The sequence below is a fragment of the Sebastes fasciatus genome, chromosome 19 (assembly GCF_043250625.1).
Source record: "Sebastes fasciatus isolate fSebFas1 chromosome 19, fSebFas1.pri, whole genome shotgun sequence".
In the NCBI taxonomy this organism is placed as follows: Eukaryota; Metazoa; Chordata; class Actinopteri; order Perciformes; family Sebastidae; genus Sebastes; species Sebastes fasciatus.
Window position 1 is genome coordinate 17,427,262 of NC_133813.1, and position 21,416 is coordinate 17,448,677.

The 21,416-nt window shown below is 40.7% G+C and overlaps 3 protein-coding genes across 3 annotated transcripts; 1 reads left to right on the forward strand and 2 right to left on the reverse strand.

The window, feature by feature from the left end:
• Positions 1 to 294: 294 nt before the first annotated feature.
• On the reverse strand, positions 295 to 4,397 carry LOC141757346 (neurofilament light polypeptide-like). Its single transcript, XM_074617778.1, has 5 exons — positions 4,326 to 4,397; positions 2,780 to 4,015; positions 2,549 to 2,673; positions 1,076 to 1,533; positions 295 to 970 (listed from the first exon to the last, which is right to left on the reverse strand). The coding sequence occupies exons 1-5, from the start codon at positions 4,392 to 4,394 to the stop codon at positions 576 to 578; spliced, it is 2,283 nt and encodes a 760-aa protein (XP_074473879.1). The 5' UTR covers positions 4,395 to 4,397; the 3' UTR covers positions 295 to 575.
• Positions 4,398 to 9,597: 5,200 nt separating this feature from the next.
• Positions 9,598 to 11,625, forward strand: pgam2 (phosphoglycerate mutase 2 (muscle)). Its single transcript, XM_074617779.1, has 3 exons — positions 9,598 to 10,126; positions 10,315 to 10,495; positions 11,130 to 11,625. Exons 1-3 carry the CDS (start codon positions 9,710 to 9,712, stop codon positions 11,297 to 11,299), a joined length of 768 nt encoding a protein of 255 aa, XP_074473880.1. The 5' UTR covers positions 9,598 to 9,709; the 3' UTR covers positions 11,300 to 11,625.
• Positions 11,626 to 13,307: 1,682 nt separating this feature from the next.
• On the reverse strand, positions 13,308 to 18,943 carry LOC141757371 (syntaxin-2-like). The gene is made up of 9 exons (XM_074617810.1): positions 18,817 to 18,943; positions 18,534 to 18,594; positions 17,895 to 17,994; positions 16,551 to 16,625; positions 16,001 to 16,074; positions 15,702 to 15,810; positions 14,586 to 14,659; positions 14,276 to 14,413; positions 13,308 to 14,173 (listed from the first exon to the last, which is right to left on the reverse strand). The coding sequence occupies exons 2-9, from the start codon at positions 18,552 to 18,554 to the stop codon at positions 14,009 to 14,011; spliced, it is 756 nt and encodes a 251-aa protein (XP_074473911.1). The 5' UTR covers positions 18,555 to 18,594; positions 18,817 to 18,943; the 3' UTR covers positions 13,308 to 14,008.
• Positions 18,944 to 21,416: the final 2,473 nt, after the last annotated feature.

Here is a 21,416-nt window from a genome sequence, read left to right on the forward strand (position 1 = left end):
GGGAGCCCCATAGTGTCAGACTTTAAAAAACCTTTGGGCTCCACAATAAATAGTAACATGTTAGGATATAATGAGTCACTGTCACTGTTTTGTAATCGCCTGATCGACTGGGAAAACGTGGGAATTAGCGAATAACATACATTTCTCACCAACCACCGGCAAGGTGATTACAGAACAACATCGTTTCCAGAGGCTATAATGCTGTAAATCTGTGTTCTTCCATCTACTTGCCAGGTGTTAAAAGATACATCAGGACATATTTATGATTACAAAGCTCAAAATCAATGACACACATGGCTTTAAGAGGTGTTTATTTAACCACCAAAAACTCACACGCTCACTGTTGCATTCAGCAATTACACATATTACACTCATCAGGAAGTGTGCAACCAGACCTTTATGGACTACTCTGGATATTGGCAAGCAGTTGACCATGATTTGTTGCTGTAAATGGCTATTGGACTGATTTATTGAGCATCATGTTAAACAAGCAGATTTGAGAGGATAGCGTAGATGCCTCTACTGGTTATGCTGGAAGGGAACAGTCTTGATTGAAGTTTGCCGAGGCTACTGGCTTACTTTTTACCCTTTGTGCTCTTTTCTTCAACGGCTTCAGGTTTGGCCGCTTTTCCCTCGTCTTTCTCCTTTTTGGCGTCAGCTTTGTCATCTGTCTTCGGAGCGGCTTTGTCGTCTTTGGCGTCGTCTTTGTCGTCTTTGGCGTCAGATTTGTCGTCGTCTTTGTCGTCTTTCTTGGCATCTGGTTTATCTTCTTTCTCTTTGCTTTTTTTCGCCTCTTCCTTCTCCTCTTTTTCTTCTTCTTTTACCTCCTCACCCTTGTCATCACCTCCTTCTGTTTTTACCTCCTCTTGTGCTTCCTCTTTGACCTCTTCTCCTTCTCCTTTGTCCTCTTTCTCCCCGTCATCTTCAGCAGCCTCTGTCACCTCTTCCTTTTGCTCTTCTTCATCACCACCTGTATCAATAGAAGATTTAAGATTTGTATTATTTGTCATCACGACCTTAATAATTGAAGTTTAATTTAGCTATCAAAGAACATAATCAACAACAATGCACTGACCCTCTTCTCCCTCCTTAGCCTCTTCATCTCCTCCCTTAGCCTCTTCATCTCCCTCAGCCACTTCTTCGTCTCCTTGCTCTTTATCTCCCTCATCCTCTCCTCCCTCTTCATCCTCTTTCTCCTCGTCCTCCTTTGTCTCCTCTCCTCCTTCTTCTTCTTCTTTCTCCTCCTCTTCCTCCTTTACCTTCTCCTCTGCCTCTGCCTCCTCCTCCTCTTCCTCTTCTTCCCCTGGTGGGCTGGCCTCTGCTTGCTGGGCGTGGCTGGCAGAGATGATCCCCTCGGTGGTGCTGAAGCTGGAGCTGAGCAGACGTGATGTCACCAGGTAGGAGGAGCCTGAGCTCATGCTGGAGAGGATGGGCCGGCCGAAGGAGGGCGCTGAGTAACTGTGACCGTACATGGAGGACACGCCCCCAGACACTCCTACACTGAAGCGAGACTCCTCCCCTTCCAGCAGCTTCCTGTAGAGGTCGGTGAAAAGACAGGCGATGAGTAGTACAGTAGATGGGAACTCAGTTAGTGGCCATGTATTAACACTCAATGCTACGGTTTCTGATACAAAGTGTGAAAAGTGAACATTTATCCTAATAAATCTCAGATCAGGGCTTTATCCCAGAATGTGCTTACCAAAATAAAAGTGGCCTGCTCTTTTTGACTGTTCTATCCCGTCAGTCTTAAAGGTGCTATTGATAACATTAATAACATTCAGCCACTAGATGTCGCAATCTCCCTCCCCCGTTCCATTGCATTCACTTCATAACAAGTCGTTGCCAGTCACTTACCATCAATCTCAGCAATTTATCAGTTTTTTCCACACTAACTGATGACCCAGAGATACCACGTAATACTATTGGATCACAAGCCTTGTTAGAAGTGAGAACTGAACATCAAATATCTTCCACAGTGATAAACAAAACATTAATTTTGCACCCGCCAACATTTTTTAAATGATTAATTCGCAATCATAAAAAAAAATTCAGGAAAAGCCATACTTTTATTCGGCACCTTTCTAAAGGCTCTGTGGATGTATTATTTTAAAAATAAATATCTATTAATATACATAAAAATGTTATCAATAAGACCTTTAACATCAACATAAATCAATTATATATTATTATATATATATATAATTATATATATATATTTAGTTTTGCCATAAACTTTGCAGACCTACAGATCTACATAAAAAGAAACATACTATACATACAATACTATAGCTTTGTTCAAATTTGCTCATGCACTCTGACATGCAGGTGCCTTTTACTTAAATGTTGACATATTTTCACCTTAAATGACCTTGTGCATAACCTCTAAATCTATCTAAAACTTGTGTCTCCCCATGATTAGGTATTTATGCAACACTTTAACATGCTAAAATCAACACTAATAAGACATTTGATGTCTTTGTTGTCATTGCTTCTTTTCATTTTCAGAAATCCAGTTGGATTTCTCAGCCTCACTGTTGTTGCTTCTCACCTGTATGCGGCGATCTCGATGTCCAGAGCCATCTTGACATTCAGAAGGTCCTGGTACTCTTTCAGGTAGCGCGCCATTTCCTGTTTGGTGCCTCTCTGCTCGCTCTCCAACTCTGCGATGGTGTCCTAAATAGAAGACGAGTCAACACAAAAGCACATATGAACATGAAATGAAATGAAACACCATAATAAAATCAAACAATCTGAATAATTCATAATACATCATACTGACGTGCATAGCGTCTATCTCAGCACTCTGCTTGTCTTCTATCTCATGCAATTGTTTCTCCAGGGATTCGTTGATGCCTCGGCACGCGTCGATGTCCAGCAGGCGGGCCTGGAGCTGGCGCCGGTACTCTCCCGCTTCGTCCTTGGAGCTTCTCACGGCGTCGCTGTGCTGGGCCACGGTCTCGGTCATGGAGCCCACCTTCCCCCTGAACCACTCCTCTGCTGCCTGCATGTTTCTTGCTGCCAGCCTTTCATACTGGGACCGGATGTCCCTGAGGGCCCCGGAGAGGTCAGGTGTTGCTGCCTCTGACTCTACCGCCACCTGGACGCCAAGCTGGACCTGGGCCTGAAGCTCGACCACCTCGCCTTCGTGGATCCTCTTGAGGAAGGCCAGCTCCTCCAGAAGAGTTTCGACACTCTTCTCCAGCTCGGCCTTACCTAAGGCAGCCTGGTCGGCCTCGCGGCGGGCGTCCATCAGCCTGCCCTCTGCCTCCTCCCGAGCCAGCACTTCTTCCTCATATCGACCCTGCAACGCGCTCAGAGTTTGCTCCAGCCGCTCCCTCTGTCCCAGGACGGCCTGTTGTTCTGCCCTGGCCTCATCCACGGCGGCCCTCAGGGCCCGGGCCTCTTGCTCGTACAGCGCTCTCAGGCGGGACGGCTCGTTGTGCCTCTGCCTCAGCAGCAGCAGCTCTGCCTCCAAAGCACGGTTCTGCTGCTCCAGCTCACGCACTCTCTCGATGAAGCCGGCAAAGCGGTCGTTGAGGTCCTGCAGCTGGCCGCGCTCTTGGGTGCGCACGGTGCGGAATTCTGAGCTGATCTGGGCGGCCTGGCTGAGCTCCAGATCCACGGACGAGGCTTGCGAGGAGGAGGAGAGCAGCACCCGGCCGGGAGAGGAGTACTGATGACGGGAGGAGGACAGCGGGGAGGCATGAGAGGAGTAGACGGAGTGGGTCCTCCCTCGGTTCACCACGACACGAGGGGGAGCCTCGACATACCAGCGTCTGTACGGTGAGGCGGAGTAGTAGGGGTCATATCCGATGCTACTCATGGCTGAGTTGTGGGAGGACGAGCTGCTCTCCCTCTCCTCTTTGTGTGTGTGTGTGTGGAGTTGTGTGAAGGTCTCAGGTTTATGCCTCGACTGCTCGCTGCTGCAGCAGCCTGAGCTTTTATAGCAGGACAGTGAGCTCTGACGTAAGCGCTTTCCTCCAAACTCTGACAATGCAGCCTCGATAGGCTTACACTGCAACGGCAGGAGATGAGACAGAGAGGATCCACGGGAATGAGTTAAAGATAGAGAGAAGAAAAGACAAGAAGGAAGAGTTATATGGATCCGTTCTTCTGTTTGTCATAACAGTAACGTTCATCCAAGGTAAGTTTCTGAAAAAAATCACTTGAAATAAAACAGATTATTAAAAAAAACACAAATACATCCAAAACAAGAAATAGAGCACATTTTTTTAGCATAGAACCTGAACCTGGACTTTGACCACAGCGATACTGCTATTAACTGTGATGAATTTTGTTAGGAGATCGATAGAGCAAAAACATACTTGTTGTGCTATCCTCTCTGCAGGAGAGAGGGGAGGGGGCAGGGGGGTTGTCCTCATTTTAACAACCATGACACAGCATCTCTTCTTCTGGTGGCGAGCAGAACTGCAGCCACAACCTCAAAAAAACCTGCAATGATAAAATCCCACCCAAACAGAAGGTCACATGTTGAAGACACTATAGACGATATAGAGAAGAAGAAGAAACATCAAATATATTTTCTTATTCCTTGGTGCATCAATAAGCTCGGCTGTTTGCTATGAGGTTGGTTGATTGGTAGTGAATACATGTTGTGTCTGTTTTTTTCCCTTCATGTTAATAATATTCACTATGAATTCACAGCTTTGCTCTTGTCTTTTGCTGACTCTGCAAAAGGACCTTATGGAAACTAACAGCATACATTTTCTGAACTCACCAAAATGTCTTGAATCTGGCAGTAATTTTGTGTGATGACGTTTTTTTTTTGTTGCATAAATGAACAACTTAAATGTAATGAGAACATTGCATTGTCTGTGCCAGTGGCACAAGACATGCGCAGTATATATAATAAATAAGGTATATACAGTTATGTTGTCCCTTACGATTTGACATTGGAGAAAGCAAGCATTATGGATCACAAATCAAAACAAACATGTTATTTTTGGTTTGTTGTTTCAGGTTTTTATCAGTAAACAAAAAAAAGTCTTCTTTGCCTTTTTGTCAGGTTGTTCTTCAAATTCTATAAAAGACAAACAGTCCCTCTCATCTGCAGCACAGATACCCTGGCAGGTCAATTACACCCAGCTGCTGACACGCATTTTCTTTTTCTTGTGTGACTAGTGAGTGTGTGTGGGTGGGTGGGTGCATCTGTGTAGGTATGCGGTGGTTCAGTGGAAGTTTATGCTGGGGAATTCATCTTGCTTTCGAGCTCCATGCATAAATGCAGTCTATTGCAGTGCTTTGCAGCAATATCTGTGTGTGTGTGTGTGTGTGTATGTGTGCGCGTGTGTGTCTGTGTGTGTGTGTGTATGTGCATGATCCATAGTGTGAATGCTCCAGTAATTTGCCTATGCAGCAAAGCAGAGCAAAGCAAAAGCCCCTGGTACTTACAGACAGCGCTGTGCCCCAAACAGTGAGAGGTGGGGGACTTCAGTGGGAGCTGCATGGACTCTGCTGCAGGCTGAGTCATCGTAACAGTTGTGATCACACAAACTCCCCCGTGTACACTCTTTCTCACCCTGACAGCAGCAGTCTGACAATCTGCACCGGGGCGTTTTCTTGGCAGACGAGATGCCGACAGGACCTGGGGAGATGAAAGAGAGACAGTAGACCATTAACTTCTCTTCCCCAACACATTAACTCACTTATAGTGTGCTAATTTCCAGGTTGTTGCTTGTTCTCCCTGTGATTAACATAAAAGCCCAGTCTTAGTCTAAGCATCACATACTGTATTACTTTTAAAGAGGACCTGTTTTCCCTTTCCTTTAGTGTGCTACATAGTTTTGCATATAGAAGATCTGCAAAGTTACAAAGCCCTAAGTCCACGCCAAAAAGGAGTTACTCTCCCCCACAGAAACACTGCTCCTGAACTGCCTGAAACACCTTGCTTGAAGTCCCGCCTTTTCTTCCGTAACATGGTGATGTCACCAAGTAACACATTTGCATAATACCTGCCTAGCGGCTAGTTTGGCACGCCCTCAAACAAAGCTAGTTAGAGCGGAGCTTGAGCGGAATTCCAAAGAGTTTGGTTCAGTTGACCAATCACAACAGAGTTGGTCAGCTGACCAATCAGAGCAGACTGGGGTTTTCGATAGGGGGGGCAGGAGCTCAAACAGAGCGTTTCAGACGGAGGGTGAAAAGAGGTGCTGCAGCACAGCTGGTATGAGCATTCTTTGCACATTAAAGCATGTAAACATGTTCCAGTAGAAACCTAAAATACAAGTATGAACCTGAAAATAAGCACAAAAGGGCCTCTTTAAAATTCACAGTAACCCCAGGCATCAAGGGTAAGTTGATGACAGCATCACACAACTGGGCAAAACATCCCTTTTCGAAGCCTTCCAACCTCAATATACAATCAACAATTGTTCTCTTGCTGTCATGTACATGCAGATATACAACTCTTAACACAGATATGTCAAGGCTACACGCAGAACAACATAACACTGAGTGTCATTTTACAGTTACATGGTGGCAGTTACAGATTGATTCACTGGGATCGGCACATACTCTGTGGCAATAGTGGTGAAGTGAAATAGCTTCATAAATAGTATTTATAGGCACTTTATATAGGTGCATTATTAATCCCCTTTTGGCCACTAGGGGCACTTTGAATAACATGCTGACAGATACACCGCCTCCACCACCATTAATAATACTGCCTGCTTGATCATTTACCAGACATAGAACATAGCTTAGCTTTAATTCAATTTCTTTGCTGTTAGAATTCTTGCATCACAAGGCGTACACTGTTTCACATACATAACAAAACACTACACTCTTACACTGTAATGTTACATCACACGTTATGAATAAGCAGCTGCAGTGCAATCACATTCAGTGCTTAGCCTACACCAGTATACAGGACTAAAAGGAAAAGAAAAAGTACATCAGCTGGATACAATGCACCAAAACTCAGTGATGCCTGGCCTACTGAGAACCCAAACTCTGATCTAACAGTTTGACAGAGTGAGCTCATATTATGACTTATTTCTAGACACATAAAGAATACAAATCAAATGTTCACTCTCCTCAGCGCTTTGTTTGGCAGGTAGCGTACAACTGGTTTATCAGCTCCTTTTTTGCTAGAAAAAGGTTGCCTACAGGGGTTGAACAGTAAATGTGCCATAGAACCAAAACCTAAACAGCAGAGCTAGGTATTAATTCTCCATTAATCCACTATTGAAAACTGTTTTCATATTCATTTTTATTAATTCACCATAAAACCAGAGTGACCCAGCCCCAAACAGACACATCCTGTGTTTTTTCCTGCAGCATCATCCTTGTCAATTCCTACTTTGTACATTACAGTCACCTAACCCCTTATCAGGATCACATGGTGCAGGTTGGCGTCACGCCTGGAATTCCATTAATATTATATTTTTGGACTATTGTATTTCTCTTTTCTTTCTATATATGGATCATAATCTGATTGTGTGGTTGCAGGAGACATTGACTTTTCCGACAGCTCTGGCTCTGTGGCTCAGTTTCCGGGCTGCACATCAGCACATTTATCTCTGTCCTGTAACTTTGAGTGCTTCCCAACATTACATTTCAAGAAGGATACTGCAGGATATTTGGCTTTGATTATTTGTCCCAGTGGCGTATTATATTTCCAATAGGATGGAACACTAGACATTTCTCAACTCCGGAATAGCTTGAATTATTAAGTATATTAAAAGTAGTGATACTGAGACAGGGCAATTTCCTATCACAGCCAGGGCAGCACTTTGAGCTCGTATGGCAGCTGCTATATCTCACAGTGTTTTACTAAAGTTTAACTCCTTTGAGATAAAATGCCAGGCGTCCACAGTCTTACTTCAAACAGTGTTGCATGTAAAAATGATACTAGAGCGGCTCCTAGAGGTGATGGACGGTAATAACACTTGATAAATCCCTCTGCCTGTTTAAAATTTAACATAGTGGGTGCATCATCCACGTTTCCCTCACTTGCATTGTCTCCTTGCGTCCCTCCCACCGGGTTGATGCACAGAGAGACGCAAGGAAATGAAGCAAGTGAGGGAACAGGGATACAATTTAAGAGATCTGGGACGCAGCCAGAGACTTTATGATGATTTTTCAGGTTGGAGCAGGTCGAGCCCTTTTTCTTTGGTAACACTTTATAATAACCATCATTTATAAATGGTTAATTGATTGTTAAATAAATCTAATTAATAGTTATTTTACTGTTAGCAAACAATGAAATGATAATTAATGTTTACAAATGATGAGTAATGCCATAATTTAGTTATCTATATCAGTATATATACTAATATATTTTATTTATATAACATATTTAGTTATAGTTTAGTTATTTTAACAGTTTATTGTTGCACACATTATAACATTTTATGAAATTATTTGTAAATCTTAAAGAAATTGTTTGTAAAACATATATAAACTTTACATATATATTTGTAACACTTTGTTAATGGTTAATAATTGGTTTGTAAACCACCTATAAACATTATTTGGATGGCTATAATAAAGTTGCATCTGATGATTATAATACCTAGTTAAATGGTTAAAAAATATGTTGTAAAGCATCTAGAAACATTATTTATATAGATAGTTAATACTTTGTCAATGGTTAATAATTTGTTTCTGGTCCATTTATCTACATAATGTTTATATATGTTTTACAAACAATTTCTTAAAAGGTTTACAAATAATTTGGTAATTATTAACAAATACTTAATATAGTGTATAAAATATGTGTGCCACAGTAAACTGTTAATAGTGTATTGATTTAATATAATTAATAATAATTGTTATCATCTCCTTCAGCTATGATACAATATCAAATTTATAAACTAATTATTTCATATTACACAAACTACTGATAAAATAACAGAAATTATAGCATTACTAATCATTTTCAAACATTATTAATTCTCGTTTCATTGTTTGTTAACAGTAAAATAGTTATTAACTAATTTGAATTAACTATCAATTTACCATTTATAAATGATGGTTATTATAAAGTTACATTTTCTTTTAACTGACAAACGGTTGTAATTATTGTTCGTAGTTGTAAGAGTAGTATCATTAGCAGTGGTAGTCAGTTATTTGCATCATTTATGTTGCTGGCATTGGCAGCTACGTGTACAGTAAGACAAAGCCCATGAGTGCGTTCTGTATGCAGCTGTTAATGCAGCTGTGTTTTGGCAACATGTGGCCCATGGATTTCCCCCCACCACAGTGTTGAAACTGAGTGGACCTGTATGAGCCTGTTTATATGCACAACAAATGCCCTCTGAACAAATGTAATATTTATAAACATATGAACTCTTCACAGTGTAATGAGCTGCAGTTTCTCTCTCAGTGATGAGACATCTCAGACTGAGGCGCCTCTCTGCAGCCAACTCTGATCTTTACACTTTTGTTCCACAGATCTCAGTTTAAAAGTCATGTTGCTATTTTGGGCTTAATATCTGACCTCTGGCCTTCGCAGCCACCACATGTCCCACCAGCTCAGCCGAGGTCTGCTGCTATTGGCTGGACACGTATGTCCGTTAGAGCATGAATGCCTCTCACAGGTGGACAGTGAAGGAGGCCTGTCTGCTATAAAAAGAGTGTGGCATGCAGGCTTGTGCTCACTGTTGGTCAGACAGTGCTTGTGTGTGTGCACAACTTAGAAGGGCTGAGGGAACTGTGTTGAAGTTAAACTCACTGACACACTGTAAACATGGCTGCCGCCCATCGTCTGGTTATCGTCCGCCACGGCGAGAGCGCCTGGAACCAGGAGAACCGCTTCTGCGGCTGGTTCGACGCTGACCTCAGTGAGAAGGGCGTGGAGGAGGCCAAGCGCGGAGCCCAGGCCATCAAGGATGCGGGCATCAAGTTCGACGTGTGCTACACCTCCGTGCTGAAACGTGCCGTCAAGACCCTGTGGACCATCATGGAGATCACGGACCAGATGTGGCTGCCCGTGATTCGCACCTGGCGTCTGAACGAGCGTCACTACGGAGGCCTCACCGGTCTCAACAAGGCCGAGACGGCCGAGAAGCACGGCGAGGAGCAGGTGAAGATCTGGCGCCGCTCCTTTGACACCCCACCTCCACCCATGGACAAGGAGCACAACTACAACAAAATCATCAGTGAGGTGAGACAAACTGAAACTACGGGAGAAGAGGTGTTGGCTAGAATAAGCCATTTTTTATATGATTTTTCTCACTAATCAGAGGAATATCATAAAGCAGCAACTGGCATAGACTCATTTGAAAGTGCTCAACAGTCAGTTATGTAACTTCTGTCAATTAAACTACCTTCTCCTGTTCTCGCCACCTACAGTCCCGGCGCTACAAGAACCTGAAGCCCGGTGAGCTCCCCACATGCGAGTCCCTGAAGGACACCATCGCCCGCGCCCTGCCTTTCTGGAACGACGTGATCGCGCCTGAAATCAAGGCTGGAAAGAACGTTATCATCGCTGCCCACGGCAACAGCCTCCGCGGCATCGTCAAGCACTTGGAGGGTGAGCGTTACAGTTTGTAGGTGGACAAAGCTTTAAAAAAAAAAAAGCAGATGAAGAAATTTCTGTAGTGAAAAGTAGAGATGAAGGCTGACAATATAAAATCTAACACCACAACATGGAAAATTGCAAATTAAACTTATATTTTGGTTTAAAAATAGCTCTCTAGGCCTGAATAATCACAGACTCTTGTCTTTGCAAACACGCACACACACACAGTTGTGGATTGCAGAGCATAAAAATAGCATGCAGGGACTCAGCTTCAGGGGACAGTTGAGAGGGTCATGAGCTTGGTTCCCGTTACAGTCACGACCTTTCTGTAGAAAGGTTGTACTTTTTCAAGGCGTTGCCAGACATGGATAAGGGAGTAATACAGCCAGAGAGCCTAAAGGGCAATAGTAAATGTCAGATAGGAATGGTAGGTGTCAAGGTTGAGAGAAAGATCAAGTTTCTTAGATTCTAAATTACAGATTGATGTTATTAAAATAACTTAAAATACAATAAAGAAAACCTGCAGTTGATTGCTTTTATAATGTCCTTCCTGTCTGCCCAGCTGCAGCCTTTTACAGTATCAGTTACATTCTCTCTGTTCTGCCTGCTGATCTGCTTGTCTACCCCGTCTGGTCTATCTATCCAGGTATGTCCGATGCAGCCATTATGGATCTGAACCTGCCTACAGGCATCCCAATCGTGTACGAGCTGGACGCAAACCTGAAGCCCATAAAGCCCATGTCTTTCCTCGGCGATGCGGAAACCGTAAAGAAGGCCATGGAGGCCGTGGCCGCCCAGGGCAAAGCCAAGAAGTAAGCCTTGCTCTGGAGGCTCCGTGAGAAGACAGAAAAAGAGACTGTTCCTCCTTTTGTGCTTCGGCCTTTCCTCCTTTTCCATCCTTATAGTCCATTCCAACTGGAGGAATGTTTTTATGGTTGTTTTTGGAGGCCATTTTCAGCACATTAGCTCTGTTTGTTTAAACAGACAGACAGAGAGATGAGCTGTCAATCAAAGCAGACAGACGGGCCCAACGTTTTACGCAGCCACACATCACTCAGCCCTTTTAAATTGTGGTCAACGCCCTTCCGTTGAGGGCCTCACCACTCTGGCACAACCAATAAAGAAACCATGTTTTTATGTAAGCCCTGTGTCTGTCTTAATTTTTCTCTTTATCTTATCAAGTCACTTTTTCCTTTTTTCTTTCTTCAAATTACATTGTCATCCTTATCTATTATTATTCTTCTTCAGTTCCCCACTTGGAAATCAGTGGTTTCAGCAAAGTGCAAAGGTGCTGAGAAATCGTATCCAGGCGGAAGAGAGGAGGGGGGAGAGAGAGAAACACAGAGACGAGGCAATGGGTTCATCCTGGCAGCATTCCCACGATGCAGCTTGTCTCAGTTTTGGACTATCCTCCCCTACAGTCAGATCACACTGAGATGCACACAGGCGAAGAATAATTTTAAGCAACATACTGTTTTTCATGCACTGGTCAATTTTCCCTTCTTCCATAACATGTCTTCTTTCAGACTAGTGGAAAGGAAACATTCAAAATACACATTTAGGTGTTTATTTCACTACTTTGTCTATTTGCGTTTGTAGATTTCTCCTACATTCACCCAAAGGTAGCATTAGATAATGCCTCATTTGCATATTTAAACATACAATTTCACTTGTAAGACAAAAACAATAATTTTCTTACTGTAAGTAATCAACTGGGGAAGTTTCATGGTGATATTAGTTATATATTTTTTTACCCTATTCACCTGTAGTGTCTTGCAAAATGCATATCTTTAAAGGATGTTTAAAGATTTCAGTAGCACTTACATACACCAAACTTTCCAGTTTCATTCCTATCTATATCCTGAAGGTTACAGGTTTACAGAGGGGTTTGTTCATATATCACTCATAGCCTGATTTATGGAACTTTTCATTCCGAAAAAAAAATAGACTGTTGACAGTATACTCTGATTTATGGGGTGATAAAAACAGAGATCCCAAATTCCCTCAGCAAAAAACCTTTGACTCCAATATGTCAACAAATTGAAACAAACATTTTGAACCTGGCTTCATCCAATGTTCAGATTTCTGTTGTGGAAATGTATGCAAATATTTAAGACGATACTGCATAATCCGCATATTTAAATTTCAAATTTCAGAAAATATTTGCCTTAATGTAAGTAATCTACCGGGGAGGTTTCATGGTGGTATCTATTAGATTGTATTTAATTATAATTTGACCCTATTCACCTGGGGTGTGTCCCCATTAAAGGAAAACCCTAAACAAGTCAGTGGAGGATCATAATAAATACATATGCTTCAGTAGTGATTACCTTTATTCCATGATGAAACACCTCTATCCTGTTAGAAGTGGTCTCTTTTTTCGGACGATAATGTCTCCATCTATAGGACATAAAGGATCACTAAGTGGTTGAATGAGTATGACAATCATGTAAATCATGCTATGACCTTTGTAGTCATCAGTTTGAACCCCAGTTGAGATTTTGGACCGATACAGAGCACTCTCCATCACCATCATCAAAACACTGAGAGAAGAATCATGTTTTGGAGTAGAGTTCCAGAGACTTCACAAATATATGCCGTTGGGAACTGAAGCTGCTTTTTTGGCTTGTGTTGGCAAAACTTAGACATTTTATGTTGTTTTTTTCCTTTAATTTGTCAACATGAAAGACCTTTTAAAGCTGCATTCCTTATATTTGAAGGAGGACATTTGTGTGGCAGGGTTAGGGGGACTATCAGACCTCTGACTATAGCTTTTATACATGATTCACTTTACAATAAAGCCCCAGTAACAAATTATGTACCGTAGCTTAGGTTTATTTTAGGATTGGCATGGTCTTACAGTTCATCCTAAGACATTACAAACATTTTTTTCATAGTATTAGACAACAGAATATTACATTATATTTGCATTAGTAAAACACAGTATCAGACAAAAACAAGATTTCAGCAGGACTGCAGAGAGGAAAGAAGGTATGTGATCCTGGTTCTATCTAATGTTGCCACGCCATCTACTGGCCACTATGTGGAACAACGGCTAACTGTGAGTGAGGAAATAAATGGACAAATCAATCCGAAAGGGTAAGTGCGTCTAAAAGTGCAGCTTGGGTTAGTGTTTTAAAAGATTTGTTTGTATTATTGTGGTGGAAATGGAGCAATTTTGCTATGATAGTCTGTAAACATTGGACAAGTAAGTTCAAATTCAGATTTTTGGGATGCTGCAGTTGTCCAGGTAGCCTCAGAAGCTGGCTCAGTATCTTGTCACTTTCATTTTGACAGATCATTATCACAGCAGTTTGAATGCAAATAAAAATAACAGCTTCCTCATTATCCTTTGAGCGGGCAGACAGGCTCTGTACCGTAATAGATCAGATGAAAAGTGTGTTCTGTCGAGCACACAGGCTTTGATGTTGATCAGGATGTTAGGTACAGTCGGTGTTCAAACAGATTCAGGAGCTCAGTCGTGGTTTAAGGCGGAGGTGTTTTGATCAGTAGCAGTTTTAGCTGTTACTTAGCTGTTTTCCTCCTGAAGGACTTGAAGAACCTCGGGAGTGATGCTATCTTGTGTCGGTTTTTCTTGTACGTCACTGCTTCGTAGGTTTCTGCTTTGGATGCGTCTATGTACTCTGCGGCACTCGTCACATTCTTTTCTATGTTGTTGATCAACTCCCCCTGATAGAAGAAAAACAGAATTACCACCAGTCAGGTTGTCATCAGTGTTATTCCTTTTCGATCAGTTGTCATTAACATTTCCAAATGAGGCAGCCATCTTACCTGAATCTCCAACAGCATGGCGGTGTCGGCAAATATCTCATGCAGCTCTTTGATGCTGGCCTCGAGGCAGATGATGTCCTGATGACGAGATTCGATCTCGCTCAGAGCCCGGCTTGAAATCCGGGCGTCAGAGTTGATCTGTGATAGCAAAATTACACCAGTTGTTTTTCTATAATCATCATCAATCAGCTTCACATTGCATTCTAACAGTATATCTAAGTGATCGACAACAAAAACAAGACTACAGTAGGTATTACTAACTATTGAACAGACATTTTTGTGGCCCAGAACTGAAGGTAATTCCACTAACATCAGATATGAAGATGGAAAGATTGTCACGGTGCAGCATCTCCTCCAACTCTTCATCCGTAGTCACTTTATCCACTGAAACAGTTGAGTTAAAACAGATTATGCAAGTTAGTTTAACAGGCTGTCATATCAAAAGCAGAATTTTAAAACGAAAGTGCATGCTTAAATATTAAATGACCTATTACACAAAAATAGACAATCACTACTCCTCTCTACTGCTACGCCACTCTCTCCTAACTAAAAACCAGTATACTGTAGATTTAAACCACAGCCTGTGTCTAATCTGAAGGAGAAAAGTAGTTTGATAGATAATTAAAATTGAATGCTGAGCTTCTTACTCATAATAATGAAGTAATTGGGAAGAAGAAATAATATTACCACCAGTGGGCAACCGCCGGGTCTTGCATTCTTTCTAATAGCCAGCAGGGGGCGACTCCTCTGGTTACAAAAAGAAGTCTGATTGTATAGAAGTCTATGAGAAAATGAGCCTAATTCTCACTTGATTTATTACCTCAGTAAACATTGTAAACATGAGTTTATGGTCTCAATTGCTAGTTTCAAGTCTTCTTCAATACAGCATGATGTTCATTTAGTAAATTATGGTCCCATTTAGAGCCAAACAGACAATACAGCAGGGTATGCTTTAGGGGGTGGCTACCTTGTGACTGACAGATCGCTACCACGGCATTGTCTGGTCTGGGAGTTGTCCGTGTTTTCGTCGTAGAACTTTTCACAGTGTGTTTTCAGTTTATGACAGTTAATTGCAACTTTTTGGGTCGCCTAAAAATGTGTTATTCAGCGTTCGGTTGTACTTAGCTACACCCTCTCGGGTCAGTTCTTGTTGGAATAACCAAGATGGCAACGAGCAAAATGCTACCAACGGGTGAGATCACAGTGACTACGTCCACTTCTTATATACAGTCTTATGTTTACCAAACCAGCATCATACCATCTCTGACTTTCTGAGGTGCTATTGGTACAGAAAACACCTGCAATAACTGTGCTGGCATGATAAGATCCGGGTATATGATATGAACTCCATTTACACAACACTGAGCAGAGCGGGGGGGAGGAACAAGTGTAAATGTTTTGGTTCCATTTGTTTTTGGCAACTCACCAATCTCCAGCTGTCTCTGAATCTGTGCTTTGCATTTCTCTCTGAAGGACATCTGCGTCTTATGGTAGCCCCTCATGACTTCAGCAAAGCACCGAGTCAGGTGGGAGTGCTGGTGAAAGTCAGTCAAACAGAAATCAGATTACTTAACCAGAAATAAAAAAATCAATTCATTTAAATATAGATCTTGTCAGAAGCTGATTTTGTCAGGTGCGTAAAGATTTAGACTTCTTTATAATAAACTCAGAGTTGGCCATTTTTATGCACCTGGCTTATTACAGGAAATCAAAGCACTGCCAGACCTGGTTCTTCTGAATACGCTGAGCTGCTGAGACCCTAATACTGTTCTCATCCACAGGCAAGTTCTCCTGCATTGCTGAAAGAACACAGATCTAATATGAAAACAAGCACAGAACCAATACAAAACTTGAATTAAAACTCTACCACACTTTTCTCTGTGCACGCAGTTGTAGAAAACATGTTGGTTAGATTACAGATTGTCTGATACAGACAGTTATAATGTTTCTGTATCTTCCTACAATCAGGACTTTGTTAATCTGCGACGATGCATTTACTGATGACCGGTAGAGTGAAGCACAGCCTTACTTTTCTAACCATTTGCAAGTCAAATGCGGTGTTATATGAACTATGCGGTTCCAGAAGTTGAGGAAGCGTGATGTGCTACACAGTTCCTCCTCATTGTCTCAAACAATGATGCCACACATATTGATAACTTTTGAAAACTGTTCTAGTTGTGTTATGCCCCAACCACAGTATGAGACAAATCAATATCTACTGTACAGAATGCACATTTTGCAAAGATTATCAAAATAAAAACGTAGTTCCACTCACATTTTAACTTGGCTCGGACCAAGTTGGCATTCTTCTTGGTCTCATTGTTCAGCAGCTCCAAGTCGTCTTTTTGCCCTAAGAACAAGTTCACTTCTTAGAATTTCAGAATGTAATGTGGTGCATTTCAAGCAGTAACTTTGGTTTAGTTAGAAATTAGCTAATTAAACCCACTCAACATGGAGTGTGGAGAGTATGGAGGACGGAACCTGCCAAACTCAAAATAAATAAATAACTTGATAAATACATAAATATCATTAAATGTATCAAAAATATTAAAAAAATAAACGTAGCCGTTAATTAATTGATAAATTGTGACTGATTTATGTTTTTATTTCCTCTTTATTTATTTACCCTTGTATTAATTTACTCTTGTTTCATTTTTCCTTTCATTTATTTATGTATCTTTTTTTATTAATTTTTAAAATTATTTATTTATGCATGACATTTTTATTTATTTATTCTTGCATGTATTTTTTTATTTTTGCATATATTTTTCTTCATTCTATATTTATTTTTAAATGTATATATTTATTTCTGCAAGATTTTCCCTTTGCATTTCACCCCTTATTTATTTCCCCAAATTTATTTCTGTAATTATTTTTATAAAGTTTTTAATTTATTTATTTATACATGAATGTTTTATTTATTTATTTTTGCATGCATTTTTTATTTATTTATTTTTGCGTGTATTTTTCATTTAATTATTTTTGCATACATTTTTCTTCATTCTATATTTATTTCTAAAATGTATGTATTTATTTCTGCAGGATTTTCCCTTTGCATTTCACCCATTAGGCTATTTATTTCCCCAAACTTATTTAATTCTGTAATCTTTTCTTTATACATTTCTTTACAACAGGAGAGCTCCTGCTGCCACATGTTGGACATGGTTTTATTTCCACTTACTGTCTGGCTTGTTGTTGATGTAACATTATTGTTATCATTGTGTAGGAGCATATGTGTGTATGCAGATTATGTAGCTATATGTGACATATGACACAAGCATTACATTTTAGTCCTGAATTGCCTAAACATGATGTGGTTCCTCTTTTTCTATGCTATCTATTTCTACCTCCATATAATAGTCATCTTTACCCCATCTGTAAACAGACACAGGTGTGTTTGTCAAAGGCTGTTTAGCCCTCTTGTTCCTGCTGCTCTGTTTGTCTTTTCAGTGTTGTTTGCCCTGGAGGAGGGGGGTAGATCTCTGAGAGCTTCTGCACAACAGTGAGGGCATCAAATTTCTACTTTTGCTATCATATGAAAGCTTTCGTTTAGCTCATGTGTACACCTCCAACCAGGATATGCACATTTTAACTACCATGATGTGTGCTCTGTACTCACTCTTGTCTTGGTTTGTAGTGGAAAGGATGGCGCCGTGGCTTCTCTCCACCTCTTCTGCTTGGCAGGAGATTTTTTCAATGAGGCTTCTCAACTCCCCCACCTACACACACACACACACATAAACACACACTTAGATGAGGCTACTGGATATGACAAGACAAAAACAGACACAAGCTGTGAGAGGTATATCGTGGTGTACAAATATGGAACACCAAAATACATGTGATCAAGAGCTCATAGAACATTTTAAAAGGAAATTATCATCACATTTAATTAATGATGTCTAATTATCTTTTGATATGTTTAGATATATTTTCTTTTCTTCTGTACTGCTTTTTTTTTTGTATGTATTTCATTGTTTTTATTGGATTGTTTTCCACTGCTTGGTTAGGTTTTTCTGCACATTTTGTGTACTTCTTGTTGTTGTTTAACTTTTGTTTATATTTTTTAAATTATGTTAGTTTAGATCTCTCTTCCTTTTTTGTTATTGTTGTTTTTTTCTCCTGGGGTTGGGGGGAGGTAATAGGTGTATATTTCTTTTTTTTCTTTTTTTTTATTGACTGGATTTTGTGCAGTTTTATATATGTGCAAATAAATAAATAAATACAACATAAATAAAATAAATAAATAAAGGTTTACCGTTTTGAAAAAGTCCTCCATGTTGACTGTGCTCTCTGCTCTCTGTCACATCATCCTGCTGCTGTTCACAAAGAGGGAATCCATCAGGCTACTAAAATGGCCACCTGTTTGTTCCAGACAGACAAGTCACTTGAACGTTGTTAGCACCTGCTATGTTTATTTTATATTCCCTTTAAGTACTTCCTGCTGCCACACACCCCTAATTATCATAACAACAAACAAACATTTTCCGTTATTTCTGTTATTTCCGGTAACGTTATTTACGACATAGCTCGTCCTCTACCTGCAGTGTGTCCTCCTCCTCTGTGGGCTGAGCTGAGCTGAGCGCACCTGTGTAGTGTGTAAATGAAGAGCGCCAGTACGCATGCGCGTTACCTTCAAACCTAGCAAACAAAGAACCAACTGTAGTAGTAGTGATGGGAATTCACACTCCTTTTAGTGATCCAGATCATTTGGCTCAGCTCACCAAGAAGAGCCGGCTCTTTCGGCTCCCAAACGGCTCTTCGTTTTAAACACTTCTGCCTTTTATAATTCAGCCAAATTTAGCTTTAGCTGTTTTGACCTATGATTAGTATGTGTGCACATAATATATCACTTAAATTATTCAATATAATTATACTAAACCTTATAATTTCCAGAATACCATCATTTTACATGCTGCTTCGTTTCCGCGCATCACACTCTTCTCTCTCTTTCTCTCCTCCTCTCCCTCCTGCTATGTACCTGTAGACTGTCAGCGCTCCGCGCAACCCCGCCCCTCCCTGCTTGATGGTATGATCCTTGTCTGTCATCACCTGATTGGTCACACGGACGTCAATAACACAACATTCAGTCACAATCAGTGCATGGAGAGCACATGGCGCGGAGAAAATCATCCTGTCATTAAAAAAAAAACGGCTCTCGGACGGGAGCCGGCTCCCATCGTTCACTTAAAAGAGCCGGCTCTTTAAACCGGCTCGTTCGTATCCAACACATCACTAACAGAGAACCGCCGGTGTGTACAAGCCAAAGCTACACTGAGCAGGTTTGACTACTGAAACAGCTCTTCATTGGACTAGAAATGAAGCTGTTGAGGCGTTACTGTTTTTAATGTGTTTGAAAACCTACCTTCACGTTGCGACCAATAACTCCTGGTCAGTAAAGACAGCTATTCTTTTTTTTATTTTTATTTTTATTTATTTTTTATTTAAGGTTAAAGGAATACATACACATACTTGTAAAGTGACATGCAGACAGCAGCAACAACATAACAAAAAAAAGAAACATAAGAAAAAGAAAAGAAAAAAAAGTACTACCCGTTGTAATAGTGCAGTGTCAAGAGATAAGTTCATATTCATATACATACATATTCATATACATACAACCAACCTCATATATAGATATATATACATACAGTATATACATATGTCTATATCTACACGCGCATTCATATACATATCCACTGAGACACATTCGCTTACACAATTATCTTTTCTATTATACAGACAAAAAAAAGGACATATATATATATATATATAAAAAAATAATAATGTTATTAGTATGAACTTTTTCTTTATATGACAAGTAAAAATGCAGAGAAAATGGTATATGTCTGTAGCTTTGTTTGTCAATAGGCCTATTCTCACCATATACTTCTAACTCTGGGCTGATTGCTGTCCAGTGGGCATTGTCTCTGACAAATAAATATAGCTACTTAATTAAACTAAATTTCAAAGGGGTTGTTTTTTTTCACAAGGGCCCATGAGGACATTTCTTTGACAACTATTTTCAACACATTGTAAGCCTATTAAGTTTTTCTTCATTTTCTTAGTCTACAAACTCCCCTATGTCCTCCCCCTGAAGTACATGACAGCATGCACCAGTGCCAAACCAAGCTGCAGGATCTTTGCCAACCCTCATTCGTAGTTTGTATAATGGGAAACATCCAAGTCAACGGTCATCACTAACCTGCTGTTGACTGAACCATAACTGCAAACTTCAGGCCTACTACAGTGCTGTTTGCACAGGTGCAACAGCACCATGGATGTCTGCATCTTCTGACAAATGATGTACATGTAATTTATGGGAGGAAGTGCTTGTTGTGGATATATTATTATTTTTATGAAGCACATGGAGAGACTGACGCACACTGCAGTCTCAAACAGATCCCAACTAAATAAATAAATTGCTCAAGGAGTCAGACTTTTTCCAGGCCCAATTCAAAATCTTTGCACTGCACTAAAAGCTCACCTGAATTAATAAAATGCATCATGTACTGTAAAAGTGTAATATTACAATATATATATTACAGTGACAAATGAGCCAAAAACACAATTAATTCTGATCAATTCAGTTTTGAAATGCACAGCTGTGAATGGATCTGTGTCTATGATCATCGTGCCACATTGTCTGTTTAAAGCTGTTACTGCGAACCGCCTGAGTCCTCCTCTGTCTCTTCACAAAGGTGACAATGTGCTCAGAGACACGGAGGGATCACAGCGTCTGCCACATCGGAGGAAGATTCTGCAGAGAAATAAATAACAGATCCTTCAGAGACCTACAGCCTGGCCTTTTCACATGAGCGACACGCACAGCGTAGAACTTCCGTCTCCAATCAGAAGTGCTGGTTTTCATAAATAATGCGTTGAGGGTACTAAACAGCTTCTTGGTTTCTTGGTGTGCGGTGCAATACCATTTATATTCCATCATTTTACCAGGGGCCATGAGCAAAGTAGGCTTGAATCAAGACACATTTTTACAGATGAATATGATTTTTGTGAAGTTTAATTTTCAAAACAAAAGCCACTATCTTGTTTTATAACTAAACGAACGCTACTGTGCAAATGTTGAAAGTCATATTATCCCCTGAAGGCAGATGGTTACAGTTATCAAGGTGTGGCAGGA